Below are 18338 nucleotides of genomic sequence, written 5' to 3' on the forward strand. Positions count from 1 at the left end.
GACTTACTGCAAAGTCTGTTTAAAATCATGTTAGCTAAGGCACATTGACTATCACATTATAAAACACTACCTACTCTCCTACTCTAGATAGGGCCTATGATAATCTCTAAAGGCAAATACAGACTTGTTTACAGTGGGAAAAGGAAGTGTATTCATACTTGGGGAGCCGAAGCTGAGAGCATTGGGAGTGCTTAGACTTCTGCCTCCAACTCTGGCAGTGAAGGGCATGTCTTCATCTTGAGCTCGGAAATCCTCTTCATTCGGGGGCACCATCAAACAGACATATGTGTGGAGCTGGATGAGAAGGCGATGCTGGAGCATCCATATCACCATCTGTATAAGCTGAGTCTGCAAAACAAAAGCTAGCATTTCAGGCAAGCACTCAGAGTACAGTACAGTTCAAAAGCAAGAGGGAGATAATGCACAAGGTACTCTAAGGCCCTGTGGGGATGCACACTAAAGAATTGCTCAAACAGAGGCAGGGTCTCTCCTTAGCAATTGGTTGAGCACTTGAAAACTTGCCCTGGGTTCTTGTAACCCTATTCCAATGCATTTTGTTGCACATCGCCAATAAAACAGAGTCTATGCCTTTTTCCAGACCACTAAGTTAGTATGTTTGTCCAGAAACCAAATATTCATGATATGTAAGGCAAACTAAGCAGCGTTACTGAACTGTTGCTGACCTTGAGACTCTGACAGACTCAGACTTGTCTACACACGTTTAGTTAATGACAAGCTGGGGTATAAGTCTGTGGCGCACTAGCCTGCCATGCACTAAGGGCCTGACTACATGCTATGTTAGTTTGGATCAGAGGGGTGTAAATTCTAATGCACATGAGCATGTTGCACACTAACTGGCCTATGTGGACCCTGCTAGTGCGCATTAAAGTTTCCTAGTGTACATTAATGTAGTCCTATTTCAAACAGTACTGCATTAACATGCCCTAAGGAAAGAGAGGTTATTTACCAGCACAATAACGCATTCTTCGAGCTGTTTTGTTATGATGGGTGCTCCACTGTATGATGTGCACATACCTATGCACTCTTGAGCGAAGATTTTAGTCAGCAGTGCCCATGGATCTGTGCCTATGCACCATACATCCTTGTGCTCCAGTGTGAGGGTACACAGGGAGATGTAGACCTGCTGCCACTCCAGTTCCTTCTCAACTATGTAGCCCAGAAGACTCTGCAGCAGAGTGGAAGGCAGGTGGGAGGCGAAGCACTCATAGGGACAATTCATCTCAAAGTACTCAAGTTACTGTATAGGTAAGTAACTTCTCCTTTTCAAGTTATTGTCCCTCGGGGTGCTCCACTCCCAAGCAGTAACAACATGGAGGTGGGAGCTGAGGAGGCAGATCCAGCACAGTTCTGAGGCTAGCATGACCAAAGGGCATATCTGGAAGCAACTAAGATAGCACAGTGCCTGGCAATCGCTTGGTTGTAGAACCAGGTTGCTGCTGCAGATGTCCACAATGTGAGTATGAATTTAAGGGCTAAAGAGGTGAAACAGGCCCTGGTGGAATGGGCAGTAATTCAAGGTCGGGGATACACTCCAGCAGCTTTGCAACAAGCTCGAGTGCACCCAAAAACCCACTTCAGTAGTCTGAGTGGAAACTGGCCGTTCCTTCATTCTCTTGGCAAAGGAGATAAAAAGCCTGTTGGAAACCCTGGAAGGTCTTATTCTGTTGAGGTGAAAGGCATGGGCCCTTCTCACATCCAGAGAATGGAGGACAGCCTCCTCCCTCGAGGAATGAAGTTTGGGGGTAAAATACCGGTAGACTAATATACTGATTGATATGGAATTCTGAAGAGACCGGGAGGCAGGGAATGAGGATAAGGTCACCTTCTCATGGTAAAAGGTAGTGTAGTGTAAAGAGAGATCGCCCCTAGCTCTCCTACCTTTCTGGCTGAGGTTATGGCTAAACTGGAATAAAGTCTTGAAGGACAGGTGGAGAAGCAAGCAGTTACCCATGGGTTCAAACAGAGTTCTTTAAAGCACTGAGAACCAGATGAAGATCCTAGGGTGGCATGGAGTCCTTGACATGAGGAAATAGATACAACAAACCCTTGAGGAACCTGACTATGGTAGGGTAAGCAAAGACCATAAATCCTTCCACTGGTGGAAGAAAGGTTGTAATTGCTGCCCAGTGAACCCTAATGGAGCTCAGTGACAACCTTGTGTTTTTAAATCTAAAAGTTAATGAACATCATCCATGAGGAGAAATTCAGAGGCAGATACAGATCAATGAGTACACCAGACGTGCAAACATCTCCACTTCTGCAGTTTTCTCATGGCAGGTTTCCTGCTGTTCAAGAGTACAGACTGAACTCCAGGAGAGCTGCCCAATTCTTTGTCCAGGAACCATCAAGGAGCCAGGCCTTGACATGCAGAGATGAGAGACTGGGATGGGTTATGCCCAAGTCCAGTGTCAGGAGATCCACTGTGAGAGGAAGGCCTACAGGAGTTAGTAGGGAGAGGTGAAGCAGACCCAGGAACCACACCACTTGCCTCAGCCACAAAGGCACTACAAGAGCATCCCCTATGGAGTAGCAACCATATGCCTTCCTCAAGAAGTAGTGTTGGCACTTTGCATTGGATGGTGTTGCAAAGAGATCCACTTGCAGAAGGCCCCAGGACTGGTAAATACTCTGAAAGACTGAGTTGCTGAGTTCCCACTCATGGTCCTGGTGGAAGTGCCTGCTCAGGAAATCCGTTGCAGTGTTTTGCAGGCCTGGCAAGTAGACCGCAGAGGTGTGTATGAGATGGGATATGTACCAGCTCCACAGTTTCAGTGGTTCTGTACATAAGGACTGGGATCTTGCTTCCACTTAACCATTTATCTAGTACATTACCGCTCTGTTGTCCAACATTACCTTGACTGAGAGGCCCTTGATATTGCGAAGGAAGTACTGGCATGTGAGGCAAACTGCCCTGAGTTCAAGAATGTTGATGTGGAGGGATGTTCCTGGGGGAGACCATTTGCCTTGGGCCCTGGAGATGGGCCTCCCTGCTAGCCAGCAGGGGTGGATTCAAAAACAGAACTTTCACACAGACCTTGAGAGGATCCTTCCACCAGCTGAGGGAGTCGAAAACTCTCGGAGGTACACTTTAGATTATGGGCGCTGCTGCAGGGTGGATATGAGACTGTGGTGAACCTGTTCACAGGTACGTCATTGTGGCAAACCTGTCTGCAAGTAGGTAGCCCTGACAGTTGAGGACTCCAGAGTGACTCTGATAAAGTCTATGCGCTGTACCAGAGTTAGGGTAGACACGTCCATGTTCAGAGGAAGGCCCAGGGAATGAAACAAGGCCTTGTTAGATACTGACTGGACCTCCAGGAAGGAGTGACCCTTAAGGAGCCAATCGTCCAGATAGGGGGAAAACTTATTCTCTGACACAAGTGAGAATAGAGAGGAGCTTTGTAAAGACTCTTGGGGCAGTTGAAAAACCAAAAGGGAAGAACATGGTGTAAGTAATGGCTCTCTGCTGACGATGAACCACAGGCCTGGACCCGCAGGCACTGCTGACTATAATCTCTGATGGAGAGCGCAATGGTGTGGGCACATCCTGTGGTGCAGCACCCATAGGGACAATAACTTGAACTTTCAGTTAGCAACATACTGGTGTGCATTAGAAATTTACACCCCCCCTGGTGTGGACTAGAGCTTGTCTACACAGTGCACTAAGGGTCTAGCTGGACCCAGTTGCTGTGGCCTACAAGTTCCCTTGTACACTTTGATCTATCCCTCTTTGAAACCGATGTATAGCAAAGTGCACTAGTGTGTGGCAGCAGGGTCCACACAGATGTTTAGTACATAGCAGGCTAGTGTGAGGTAGATTTACACCCCAGCTTGCAACAAACTAAGCTTTTGTGTAGACAAGCTGACCCCTAAGATGAACTTGTCCCTATTCCAAATGTGACAGCAGGCAAAGAATTCCCACAGCTCCAAAACAGATTGAGGCATTCCAGCAAGGAAATCCCTGCATTCCCCATGCTGCGGTCACAGCAACCCTAGCATGTACTGCAGTCCAGGCCCTTCCAGCAAAAAGGAGAAAACTATACACACTTCTGAACAGAGAGTTAATAAAATAGGGTTGCATCACCCTTAACTCCAAGGGATAAAATAAATCTCAAACAAACAGTCTTGGAGGCCTCAGCATAATGCCACCAATCCTGAGATCAATTAAACAACTAACATTCTGTTTCCTGTGCAAATGCCGACAAGAAAGAGTTACTACGGAAAGGAGATTAATTTGACCAAAGTACTCAGATTTTGGCCCAAACTTTCTTGGAAAGCCACTGAGGACCAGTACCATTTGCAATCAGAAAGTATCAGACTGTGGTAGGTGCTAGAGGGGTGGGGCTAGAGATCAGGACTCAATGCCCTTCTAGACTCAACAATGCAGATCTATACCTAGAAGCAGGTGAATACTGACTAGGAATAAGGAAATGGCATTACTTCTGTACATGGCATTGATGCAACCATTACTGGATACTGTGTCCAGTTCTGGTGTCCACACTGGAAAAGGGATATTGACAATATGGAGAGGGTTCAGAAAACGATTTGAGGTCTAGAAAACGTGCCTGGCATTGAGACTTAAGAATCTCAATCTATTTGGCATATCTAAGAGATAAATTTAAACGGTGGGAGTAATTAAGCGACCTAGAAACAATTTACCTTGAGAGCTGGTGAGTACTCCATCACTTTTGAAAACAATCATCCCATCGACTTAAATATACCAGAAGTTATGGGCCTGATGCAGTAATTTCCAGGTGAAAATTTATGGCCTGTGCTCACATGATCTGGCCTTAAAATCTATGAAAGAACTATTAAACTTTGACTGCACTCAGGCTAAGAGCAATGACCAAAGATTTAAGAGTCCAGCACAGCATGTATTTTGGAAAACATTTACTGGAACATGTATAAGAATATGCCCTGTAGTTTAAACCTACAGAATCAATGTACAGTTCTAGTTGGTCAACTTGATAGCAAAGTTCCAGGCACTTTAGATCTTCTACAGGACAGAATACTTAAAAAAAAAACCCCAAAACCCTGTAATTCTGAAGGCAGACTGAAGACTTTAATGTAATGCTTTGCATTACAATAAATTACGTTGTTTTATTGGAAATGGATCTATAGACATACACCCCACATTTAAATTAAAATTTCTCAAAGGCAATGCATGTTTACTATGTAAGTGTTCTTCTAGTAGCATTTTGTTCCTTAACTGTAGATGCCTGAGTCCACTGCACAGCTGTTATCAGAGATCAATGGTCACAAAAAGGGCTCCCAGCACAGGAAGATAGCAGCTGAACCCAAGCTCTTCTAGGAAACAGCCCAGACCATCTGAACCCAGCCTACCCAAAGAGAAGGGGAAGGGTGGACCTCCCTGGCATTACCATGGTGTGAGTACATGTGGACATAATAGAGGAAGATGATCCAGTGGTTAGGACACTAGCCTGGGACTCTGGAGACCTGGCTGCAATTCTGGGCTCTGCCACAGACTTTATATGTGACCTCGTGCAAGCCAGTAATCTCCCTGTGCTTCAGTTCCTCATCTGTAACATGGGGACAATGGTATAGTCTAGCATCACAGGGGTGTTGTGAGGATAAATACATTAGATATTGCGAGGCGCTCAGATACTAGGGGGCAATATAAGAACCTAGACAGATGGATAGGGCATTTGTCATTAAGAGTCCATTGTACAGAATAGAGAACCAAATTTTTAAATGTATTTAAGCATCATAAGATACAGAGTAGTCACCTAGTGGGATTTTCAGAAATACCACAGTTCCTAACCCCCATTGAAATCAGTGGGAGACAGGAACCTGGGAGTGTCTGAAAATCCCACTAGGCACCTAAACAACTTTAAAAATTTGGCCTTGAGGCTCTTGGGCTAGCTGCTTCTCAGGCAATGGGGGAAGGTTACTCTGAGCCATCTCACACCTGGCAAGTTCCACTGGCTAGACAGTGAAGTCTGCTTTTCTAGTTCCTTGAATTACCTTGATTTTTTCAAGATCTTGTGTGTTGAGCTATTTTAACCTTACTATAGCTTTAATTATTGATATGTTCACTAGCATGTGGTGGTGCTCCTAGGGCATTAGGTTGCCCCAATTCAGCCCCACTTTCTAGTGCAAGCACATTCTTTGTGTTACAGCATCCAAAAAAACAAAGTACAGAACATCCCTCAACTGATGCCGAAAGCAGCAGACACAGAGTAAGCGAGCGAGAGCTGCCTGCGGACTTGGCGGCGACCCACTTCCAGAGGGTTTGGAGAATGCATCATCTGCCTGGCTGAATTTCACATGAACAGCCTTTTCATTTCACAAAACATTGCAGGCCCCCCAAGTATTAACTAGTAGGTATTGAAAACACTGATTCACTGACAAAAGCTGCTCAAGGACTTCATAGCAACCAGCAGTGTTTTGGTGAGAAACACAGGCAGAATGAGCTCAGATCCTCTGAAGGAAACTAAATCTGCTGTATTAATCATTATGGTAAATGGGCCAAACCTCAGTAAAACCCCTCAAATTAAACTTTTCGGCCCACACAATTCTCATTTTTCTAAAAGTTGAGCAACCTTCAGTCTGGCTCTATCCTCCCTGCCTTGTCTTCTACCAAGTCCCAAGCACACGTGCTTTTTGCTGCCTGGCACACACCCAGTGTCTATTCAGGAATTCCCTGCCTCTTGGGGCTGCTGGACATATAATTTGGGGATCTCCCTCAAACACCTCTTTGTAAGAAAATCTGTGTTATTAATTTTAATTACACAATAATCGACGCAGAGAGTGAGACACAGCTGAAAAGTGTACAACAAACGGGTACTGTGAGTACCATATATTATAGATCAACTTTGCCAACAACTGAAACAAACCTACAAGATAGAATAAGAAATTTCGCCTAACAATTATGTCAAGATGCTAGCTCCCTCCAGAGTCATGCACAATGGCGAGATGCAATTACTGAAGTGCAATTACAAACTGTAAGCTTAAAGAAATTTTACCCTAAATTCCAACCAGTTTGTTAGTGTAGTAAGAAGAGTCCTGAAACATAAATTCTTGTATCAGAGGCCCAGTCTGAGGCCTGAAGCCTGAACCAAAGTACTTCCAGGCAGTGATAAGCAAAGCTGGGCTGTGAGCCAGAGGCAGATCCCACTCACAGAAGTTGGCAAGAAAAGGTTGTTAGAGGCTCGTACACACACAAGTGCTAATGAGAGGAACTTGTGCCAAGACGGCAGCAGAACACTCCACATACATAACAAGGAACAGACAGGTGCATCTTAAAGACAGGGTCAAAAGGACAACATGATGGATAGATTTGTTTGAACTATGATAAATAATCTGTCCTGCAACGGTATAAAAGTAGGTCCCGGAGTGCATATCTTTGTCCAGCATAGGGGGCAGTGGAGTGTCCCGCCACTGACTGAGCTGAGTCCATTGCCAGGGAGCACAAATTCGTAGTATGCCCTGTAGTCTCTATAGGGAACTATTACTGTGCTTCATTTGACAGTAAACCTGGCTCGGGTTCCTTCGTACCTTACTAGAGTCTGTGGTTTTGGGGAGGTTCTCTCAGGGTCTGCTGTGTTAGCTATCTGCGCAGAACTGGGGCAGCACACAGAGGGAACACGCACGCAGCCAACTTATCATCCAACAAGAGTGGAGTACCACACCGGTAGCTACCGACAACAGTTAGTATGCAACAGTTCACCAATTAGCTAATTTCATAACCTTCCCAGAGCTTTAAATGTCCTTTCATCTCAAGAAAAACCACCCAAAAAACCAAGACCTCAAAAAAATCAATGAAAATTCAAGGAACTATGAATGCTGACTTCAAAGGAAGACAGTCTAGCGAAAAGAACCTGCACAGGTACAGGATGGCTCAGACTAACCCTCTCCTACCGCCTGTGAAGCTGCTAGCACAACAGCATCACTCTTGCGCACAGGGCTCCATGACCACTGCGAAAATCATTCCGCAGAATTAAGAGGCCCCTTCATAGACAAACAGACATGGACGTTAACAGTAATGCCATTATATAGTAGTCTCTCTCTCTCTCATGCAATATGGATCAATACGTGCATTTCACACAAGTCTATTTTCTTTTGAAAACTTTTGCCAAAAAAGTAGCCAGCATATCTTATTTTGTTAATAAAGCTGTCACCCCAAAGTTTATTTTAGTTGCATGAAGTGTTATGCAGCTACATGGTCCGTAGAGATGGACAGACCAACACACACTTCTTTCTACCAGATTCCATGCACTTAACATTTATGTGTCTAGGCATTTGAGATATTCGTATAGGCAGGATCAATCTTGGCACAGACACATTAGCATACATTTCCAAACCATGAGCCAAATTCTCCACACATATCCATACACAACTCCCAGTAATACTGATGTTTAAATATCCGAAAGCAAAGCTTGGCTTATATTTACAATGTTCCAAACTAATGAAGTGAAAGTTATTTCCTCTTCCTTTTACTCCATCCAACCCACCTGAAACACTACTGCTAAAGTCATCTTCCTTCTGCCCCTTCTGTCACACTCTTATGGTGGGAATTATTCAGCTGTGGGGGCACTTTCAGATGTCAGCAAGATTTATCAGATTCCTGGGCATTACACAGGCCAGTGCCTGTACCTTCTCATCACAACACAGTTCACCTGATTTTGGAGAGAAAAAGCAGTCCCTTGTTTCAGATCTACTCAAAGCAGCTCCTTTGGGTATGTTTACACTGCAATTAAAAGCCTGTGGCTGGCCCATTCCAGCTGACTTGAGCTCAGGCTAAGGGGCTATTTAATTGTGGTGTACACATTCAGGATCAGGCTGGAGCCCAGGCTCTAGAACCCTGAGAGGTGGGAGGGTCCCTGAGCTCATTCTGCAGCCCAAGCACATGCATCTACACCGCAATTAAACAGTCCCTTAGCCCAAGCCCTGCAAGCCTGAGTCTGTTGGCAGGCCAGTGTCTAACTGCAGTGTAGACATACCTTTTGCCTCTGGGTATGCAGTGTAGCTCCTTGTCCTCTGGGGAACAGAGTGGGTCCCTTATTTTAGAAGAGGAATATGAACCCTTTCCTGGCAGGTGCCACAAACAAGTTCCCCTCCCTGGCAGAGTGGAGAGAGGTTTTGTGCTGTCCCACTGGCAGACTATGCCATCACCTATATGTTATTTGTATCCCTTCATGAATTCCTGATGCAGGACCAGGTTTGACAGCTCAAGCAGTTTCATGGGGCAGGACCATTTCTCTCCATGCAGGCTTTTAACATCATTCTTGCCAGGCTGGCTGCGGGGAGGTGTGTGTATACAAACACACCCATCCTTGAAACCTTTCACTCTCATCTTGACCTTGGAAGTATTCAGAGGAATTCTGTTTAAAGGGAACAAAAACTCCAAACCTCAAATGCCATGTTTCACATCACAGCCACTGCACACACCCTCTTTCTGCCTCATTCAGTAATGGGATACTAACCAATATTTTAAAAGAGCCAACATTAAAGTACTACCTGAATGGAGCAACTGCTGTGGCAACTTCAATGATATTTTAGCTTGGGTTTGCTTAACAGCAAATATCTCCTCTTTTTATTGGTGGATGATGTAGCTCACAGAAAGATGCTGTATTTCAGAAAGCTAGCTGGGGCAGGAACCAGGTGTTCTTATGTTTGGACATCACCCAGCACACTGTGAACATAACCACAATATAAATAAGCAGCCACTGGAGACAAGGAATGTAAACAAAGTTCTGTAGTTGATGCCCTCCCCTCTTTCGGAACAGTTTGGTGGCCTGACTGACTATAAAAGTAGCAGCTTCTTCTGGGGATCTTAATAAAAAGTTAATAGATTTCTTCTTCTGAGATACTGGGCATATTTCAGTTCACTCTGTCACAAGGGATATCATTTGTCAATCACTAAACAGCTATAAGAAGTTGCATTTCAATGGGGAATACAGAAGCTACCATGAAATTTGACCACCTTTCAAGCCAGATTTAAATGAGACTTCAGCTTCCCTTTCAAGGCAGGAAGATAGGATTGTTGAACTGAGGATATTAATCATAATACAGACTAAGTAAAAACACCATCATTGCAGTCACTTCTGATATGCACAATCTGAACAACCCTGAAGTGTCATGCCATCCCTACAGCCTTGTTACGTTTCTCCTGTGTTATGCACCATACGGAGGGCTAATCTCAAGTTTACATCAATACTTACACAGCAGAGCAAGTGTGGTGACCTGACTAGGCTATGCTAACTATGAGGAGAGGCAGAGGAAAACCAAGACTAAAAAGGATAATTTAAATTTTTTAGAACTTTCTAAGGGAAAACTCCAAAATTGTACCAGGAGCATAAATAATCTAGAACAGGGATTAACAACCTTTGGCATGCGGTCCGCCAGGGAAAGCCACTGGTGGGCTGGGACAGTTTGTTTACCTGCAGACGCTGCAAGTAAACAAACTGTCCTGGCCTGCCACCTGCTTTCCCTAGCGGACCGCATGGCAACGGTTACCGATCCCTGATCTAGACCATTACCAGAGACTTACTACGTATACTAATAAGCTATAGGATACCAACTCATTAATCTTTGTGAGCTTTTACATGTTGTACAGTTAATACCAAATGCATTGTTATTATGAACAAAAGAGATTGCTCTACAAGATACTGTGTCACTTCAGAGAAGAATAAAATTTTCCTCTCCTTGGATGTAAGTCCAGCTCCACTCTTGCTGTCCTGTTCTTTTCCTCTCTTCAGCCTGAAGTGCTCCTCAGATTCAATGTTACTGTGGCTGTACCTCTTTTCACCATGTTTATGGGGTTTCTTCACCTAAGGGGCCCTTGCTCATCCATTAGGCACTTTTGAACTGTATTCCATCAACAGATGTTCCAACAGTCACACTCTCTGTTCATGAACTTTAGGTCCTTTGTGGGTATGCCTCCCTTTACTGCTTCCAGGATCTGTTTGCATCTAATACAGCTTTTTGATCAATTCCCCTTTTCACCAATTATTTCCTTTCATTTTTTTCCTCGATACTCACTCTCTGGTAAATCTGTATATTCTCCCCCCGTCCCTCCTCCTTCTCTAACAGGATCTGTCACATATCAAGGTCTATTTTTTCTGCATGTCCTGACCTGAAATCTTTCCTATTTTCTTTTTCCTCCTCACTTCCCAGTCCCATACTTTTATTCTCCTCTCTTTTAGTTTATCACCTTACCTCGAACCCAGGCCCCCCATTTATCCTCGAGCTCAGCATTTCAATTCTTCTCTGCCTCTAACAGCTTTTTCCAGCTGCCCCTTTGGGTGGATTCCAAGCCCCCTCCCTTTTCCTCTCCTTGGCAATCGTCTCTTTCCCAGGACAGCATTCTGTGCTGCTGCATCACATCTGTAGCAGGTGCTCGTGCCAGGGTGAAGATTACTACACAAGCAGTTTCAGAAACGAGGCCTGGCTGGGATTTTGGTACTGAGCTCTGCAGACAGTTCATTTGAACATGGCCATTATGAACTTCCTGCCTCATTTTCCATCAAGTGAGCATCTCTTTGCTTTGGAGAGGAAATGGACATTCCAGATAGAGCTCTCTCAGAGGTGCATTCCTCCCTACCACTTTTCCTGATCTAGATCTGAAACTCATTGCTTTCCTCTGAGCCATGGGAGTCTCTTAATCTTCACATCTGGTTTCAAAACCTTACCAATCAGATGGCCTCGTTCCTGATACCAGAAAGAGCTTGGACACCTGAGCAGGCAATGGCATGCTTAGCCATGGGGGACTGCTCATAAAGCTTAGTCATCAGCTGGTGCTGTAGGGAGTTATGTCCAGCCTTCTTCGGCTGAAGAACTTGGGCCATGCAGCAAATACAAGGATGAAACATTTTGCTTTCTTTTAATCTATGATTAAGTCTAAATTTTAACCTCATTCTCATGGCTCCTTCACTCCACTCTCCTCATCCCTGCCTCCAATCTGCCTCCTCATCCCCACCCCCATCCCTGCCTCCTTCCAGTCTGTTATCTGGTATGCAACAACATGTACATTGTTTCCACTAGTAAATTTCAACACCCCTTTCCCTTCCCTCCATCTCTATGACGCCATTTCCCATCACAGCTGTAGGCCAAGCTCCAGATCCAGCTGCGTAGCGTAGTGTACAGTTGTGTGACACTCTGTATGCAAGAAGCTGGTAATAATACAGGGCATTGTATTTATTGACAAATAAGCACACAACAGACATTTTGGTTCTGAAAAACAAAGACTTTATGCATTACCCCATCTGGAGACACAATACAGAACACAGCGCACTGAACTCTGCAAGGGCAAGACTAAGTCCTTCAATATTCTTTGCCTTCCTGGAAACAGAGAGCATTTATAAAATTCTTTATTTAACACACTGATTTTTAGAAGCCCGTTTCCTGTGATCAGATCCCCAGAGTGGTTTTTTTTCCCATGAAAAAGGAAAAGGAAAATGTCAAGAAAACTGGGAATAGCGAGGTGCTGGGACAAAGGGGACAAGGAAGGTTCAATTCTGGTTTGGTTATATATTTTCTGGTTTTAATTAAAAATATAGCCACTGGAGCACATTGTCTCTCCTCACTCCAGTCTGGGATTAGTCTAATTTAACCTGACACACACACTCAAGGATTACATTTGAAAAAATAGAATAGCTACTGGGGAAGCTTTCAGTTCAAAAGCAAAGGAAAGAGGATAGCATACAGTACACCCTCGCTATAACGCCCTTCATTATAACAAACCTTCAGCTATAATGAACATAGTCCCTGTATCCCAACTACAGTACAGTAATTTTTTTTTAAAAAAAATGAAAGTTGCACATACATGAACAGTTTTTATCCAGCTCTGCCACTCCACCACATGGCTGGCAGCTCCACCGCCTGTTCATTTTCATTGTCCTTTCACTATAATGAACTCCTGGCTATAAGAAACAAAAGGCTTGGGTCCCAGCAAGTTCATTATAGCGAGGGTGTACTGCATTTATATTGGCAAAAATAAATGGTTGTTTGAGCAGGCTCATTTAATTGGACTGACATTCACTACACTATGGTCAAAAACACAAAACCACAATTAAAACATTTCCTTATTTTAGACCTACCAGATACTTTAGGTCTCTGCTATCACTGTAAATCAAATCAATGCATTACTCTAGAACTTATCAACATTCCAATCATCAGGTGACAGGCTTAGCTTTGGACCTTTACTTCAGTTGACGGAACAACACTCACCCAATATTTCTCTTTGAAGTCTTGCAAGCACTATTTTTAAATCCAGCACACAGCAAACATGCATTTTATATTTACTATAACTGACTATATCTGCATATAAATGGTACTTCCACACCCTCTACAACAAAAGCTGCCCTGGATTTGCCACATAATGACTTCCAGATGCATTGCAGATCTGACTGAGAGTCCTATTTGTGCTATTCTCTCAATCACATGCAGCCCCCTCCAATTCCTATTCCCTCACATGCTCATTTTCCACTGCACTATTGTACAATCCATAATTAATTCAGTTCATCTGCAAAATGGAGGCTTCACCTAGCAACCACTGTTAAAAAAAACAAACAATAAAAAATTAAAAGCATCTTTTGTTCAGTGAGAAACAGCAAGCCATCCCCAGTTACACCCAGCACCTTCTTCAGAGCCAAGCTGGTCCTATCCTGGAAGAATCAAATAACTAGGAGTAATGGAAATGTGAATTATTAAAAATACCTACTATAGTGGAGGAGGCCAATGACAACAGGTCTACAGGGGAGGTTTTTACCCAGACAGTTGGTTTTTACCCAGACTCCCACCTGCCTGGGCATGGGGAGAAATCTCCCTCAAGGACTTGTTATTCAGGGTTGTCCATTTATGGGGAGTTTACACCTCCCTCTGACACAGCTGGTTCAGACACTTTGAAGTATGGGGGCCCCACATTCCTCTCCCCTCATTTTGGAAATAGCCAGATGTAGGAAATTAAGATATGGGACAGCAATAGCCCTCATTGGGAAGCACATTCAAGTATTCCAGCAAGAACCAGTTTTCGTATGACTGGAATATGAGCCTTTGAAAATTCATACTGTGCGTGGATACATAGATGAGACAGTGGTGTAGGGAACAGGGATTTAAGTTTATTAGGAACTGGGGAACTTTTGGGGACAGGAGGAGTCTATACAGGAAAGCTGGGCTCCACCTAAACCAAAACAGAACCAGACTGCTAGTATGTAAAATTAAAAAGGTTGTAGAAGTGTTGTTAAACTAAGGGCTGGGGGATGGCTGACAGGTGCAGAAGAGCACATGGTTCAGACAGAGAAATCCGTTAGGTGAGGATCTATTAAGGGAGATTCTGTATACCATACTAAGGAGGAGAAGATGGAAGTTGATAAAGTACAGGTAGGAACTGAAGAGAAACAGTCCAATGAAAAAAAGGAGTCTAATTCAATTACAGCACATAATGGCAGACAGCTAAAAAGTGGCAAATTTTAAAACTGCTTGTATACAAATGTTAGAAGTCTAAATATTAAGATGTGTGAACTTAAGTGCCTGATATTAAATCAGGATATTGATATAACAGGCATCACAGAATCTTGGTGGAACGATGATAATCAATGGGACATGGTAGTATCAGGGTACAAAATATGTAGGAATGACTGAGTAGGTTGTTCTGGGGGTGAGTGGCACTATATATGAAAGAAAACAAAGCGTCAGAGTAAAAATAGTAAATGGCTCAAACTGTACCACAGAATCTCTATGGATAGAAATTCCATGCTTCAATAATAAGAATATTCCACACCTGACTAGGACGGTGATGATGATTATGAAATGCTCAGGGAGATCACAAAGGCTAAAAAAAGAAAACTCAATAATAATGGGGGATTTCAAATAGCCTCATATTGACTGGGTACATGCCACCTCAGAACAGGATGCAGAGATACACTTTCTTGACATCTTAAATGACTGCTTCTTGGAGCAGCTAGTTCTGGAACCCACAAGGAGAGACACAATGCTTTATTTACTCCTAGGTAGAGCACAGGATCTGGTCCAAGAGATGAATGTAGCTGAACCACTTGGTAATACTGACCTTAATATGAGAAGAAGCTAAATGAATTATTTGTATCGGTCTTCACTGCAGAGAATATGAGGGCAATTCCCACACCTGAGCCACTCTTTTTAGGTGACAAATCTGAGGAACTATCCCAAATGGAGGTGTCAATGGAGGTGGTTTTGGAACAAACTGATACATTAAACAGTAATAAGTCACCAGTACCACATGGTATTCACCAAAGAGTTCTGAAGGAACTCAAATATGAAATTGCACTACTAACTGTGGTATGTAACCCTATGTAACCCACCACTTAAAATCAGCCTCTGTACCAGATGACTGGAGGATAGCGCAAATAGGACATTAACTTCTTTAAAAGGCTCCAGAGGGAATCATGACAATTACAGGCCAGTAAGCCTAACTTCAGTACCAGACAAATTGGTTGAAAACGGAATGTATAACAATGGGGTTTATGTTATAACGCATTGTATTATTTAATTCAAAATTCTGTTATTTCATAAATGTAAAATGTTATCTATAAAGCGAGTTTAAGAAAGATAATAGTTGATATATAGTGGATAATAATCGTTCACAGTAGTTTATGATATAAGCTTTAGTAGAAACAACTAACTGATTTACTTGTGATTATTTCCCACTTAATTGATTTATACTTTACCCCGAACTGATTGAGAACAAACATAATTTGGCCTATAGATTGCCTCTGCCACTCCTTATTGCTCTGATTCATGACACCGCTCCATTGGGCGCATGACAAGTATACCTTATTAGTGAAATCATTTGCAGTCAAAGATGGTTTCATCTTGCATAAGCTCAATGGGCAAAGTTAAGGCTGACTATGCAAATTTAGTTTGGCATTTTTTGATTTGTAAGAAGTTAACTAAACAACCTTAAGGTTCTCTTATTAACTTAATGTCTTTTTTATTGCTGTAAAATGGTACAAAGCACAGATTTATAAATATAAGTTCCTAACAACATATAACATGAGGCTTTTGCATATACAAACAGAAACAAGGAATCCCTACCAACTCAGAGATAAGAATAGTGTCTGAAGTTACAGTAGCTAGGAAAAAATTACAAGGGATACTAGTCCTCAATTTTCAGGACAAAACGGTCACCAAGTAGAATGAGGAAGAACCTTCATCAACGATATAACATTTCACAGATAGGTAGGTGTGTGTGTCTCTCTCTCTCTCTAAGATCACTCTTTACACACACACAGTATATTTGTGTATTGGTACACTTTGAGCACTACCTCACTCAAATCATAATCAGAATAAGTTCTTCTCTTGCAATCTGACTGGCTACACTGCTGGATGTTACTCTCCTATAAATATGGACGGGGCCAATGCTGATGTCATGCATGCAGCAGAGGACATGTCTACACCACCACTTATGTTGGCAAAATTTATATCATTTCAGACATGTAACAAAACCACACTCATGAGCAATATAAGTTTCGCTGGCATAAGAGGTAGTGTTCACAGTGCTATGTTGGTGAAAGAGCTTCTCTTGCCAACATAGCTACCGCCACTCATTGAGAGCGATTTATTTATGTCAACGGGAAAGCTCTGTGCCGCTGTAAAGTCTCTAGTGAAGACACAGTCACAAAAGTAGGGGGACGAGTGCAAATGCAAAAAGAACCCAGTTAGAGAAGTTTTTGCCCAAGTTCAGTTTATAATAGCAACAATTACTTCAGCCTAAGGCATTTTCATAGGGCTGGTGGTCTGAGGCCATTCGCTCTTCCCAGCCTTTCACTAATCCTCAGGAAATTCCCCAAGCCTTAATCACTATTGCTTGAACAAACAGTAAAACACAAATCTGAAAACCTTGATACTATAATATTGTAACACATGCACTTTTGTTGACTACATGCTGAAGTCCACTTCTTGGATTAGCCTTTAAACTCCTTCAGCATCACACAGAAGCCTAAGTAAATACATAGTACAGCTTGCTTTTAAATCCAGATTGCAAGCCTAAAGCAGCTGGAATATATAAAAATAGCTGTTTTCCTTTGTGTTTCTGAGGAAGGTACATTCTATGTATATATTATAGATGAAAGATTCATGGGGATCGGGACAATTTTCTATAGAGCAAATAGAATTTTTCACAGATTCCAAAGCCAGAAGGAATCACTATGATCAGCTAGTGACACAGTGGTTCCCTGTTTTAATGGGGTCTCCAGGGCCGGTGTTAGACTTGCTGGGACCAGGGGCCAAAGCCCGAGCCCCACCACCCCAGGCCGAAGCCCGAGCCCCACCACCCAGAGCCAGAGCCAAAGCCAAAGCTCCCCACCTGGGGCTGAAGCCCTCAGGGTTAGGCTTTGACCCCCCCTCCCCGCCCACAGCAGTGGAGCTTGGGCAGACTCAGGCTTCGGTCCCCCCTCCTGAGGTCATGTAGCAATTTTTGTTATCAGAAGGGGGTTGTGGTGCAATGAAGTTTGAGAACCTCGGATTAGTCTAACCTCCTGTATAACACAGGCCCATAGACCTTCCCCTAAATAATACCTGTTTGAACTAGGACTTTTTTTTTTAAATCCAATTTTGATTTTCAATTTTTCCCCTTTTATCTTATTCAGGGTATTTTATAAGATGCAAAGAAGTACGCTCAGCAATTTCATTAAGCAACATACTTTTCAGCACAGACCCTCAAATGGTTCCAGCTAGACCTGCCTAAGAATTTTTATCATGTGGATGTAAAGTAATTTGAATGGGTGGCTAGGAAGCCCAGTAATTGAAAGATTTTTGAATCCACAAGAGCTCTGAAAGCTCCTCGTTGGACATTCTCATCCCCATGCTCACATTAAACAAGTCAGTCATGAGGGGTCTGATGTCTGTCAATCATGAGCTTTCACATGGTCCTCCGTAACTTACCTCCTGTACTGGTGGAGCTAGCGGATTCTTGAACTCTGATAAGGAAACTGGCAAAGAGAACTTGGAAAGCACAGATGGCAAATCATGGCCAGGAAACTGACAGGAAAATTCATCTGCCAAAGGGGAGTAACTATGGAAAAGAGGTACAAGAAGAAATTAGTCTTGCAAACAGAATTTAAATAAACTTACTAATACTCATTCATTGCACAAGACATGCCAATTCACACAAAAATGTTCTTTATGTTCTAGGTAAATAATAAAGAATCCCATTATAGTTTATGATATCTAATATCCTGATTGAGAAAATAATCATCATAGAACATCAGGGTTGGAAGGGACCTCAGGAGGTCATCTAGTCCAACCCCCTGCTCAAAGCAGGACCAATCCCCAACTAAATCATCCCAGCCAGGGCTTTGTCAAGCCTGACCTTAAAA

At 43.1% G+C, this 18338-nt stretch overlaps 1 protein-coding gene across 7 annotated transcripts in view; it reads right to left on the reverse strand.

The window, feature by feature from the left end:
* Window positions 1-18338, reverse strand: part of NPRL3 (NPR3 like, GATOR1 complex subunit) — a 92034-nt gene that overhangs the window by 15044 nt on the left and 58652 nt on the right. For all 7 annotated transcript variants that reach the window (XM_048865946.2, XM_048865940.2, XM_048865939.2 and 4 more), the window contains 2 exons: window positions 17905-18034; window positions 159-348 (listed from right to left, as the gene is read on the reverse strand). In XM_048865946.2, coding sequence (XP_048721903.1) covers window positions 159-348; window positions 17905-18034 — 320 coding nt within the window. The remainder of the gene's footprint in view (window positions 1-158; window positions 349-17904; window positions 18035-18338) is intronic.

Source organism: Caretta caretta, chromosome 10 (assembly GCF_965140235.1).
Source record: "Caretta caretta isolate rCarCar2 chromosome 10, rCarCar1.hap1, whole genome shotgun sequence".
Classification (NCBI taxonomy): Eukaryota; Metazoa; Chordata; order Testudines; family Cheloniidae; genus Caretta; species Caretta caretta.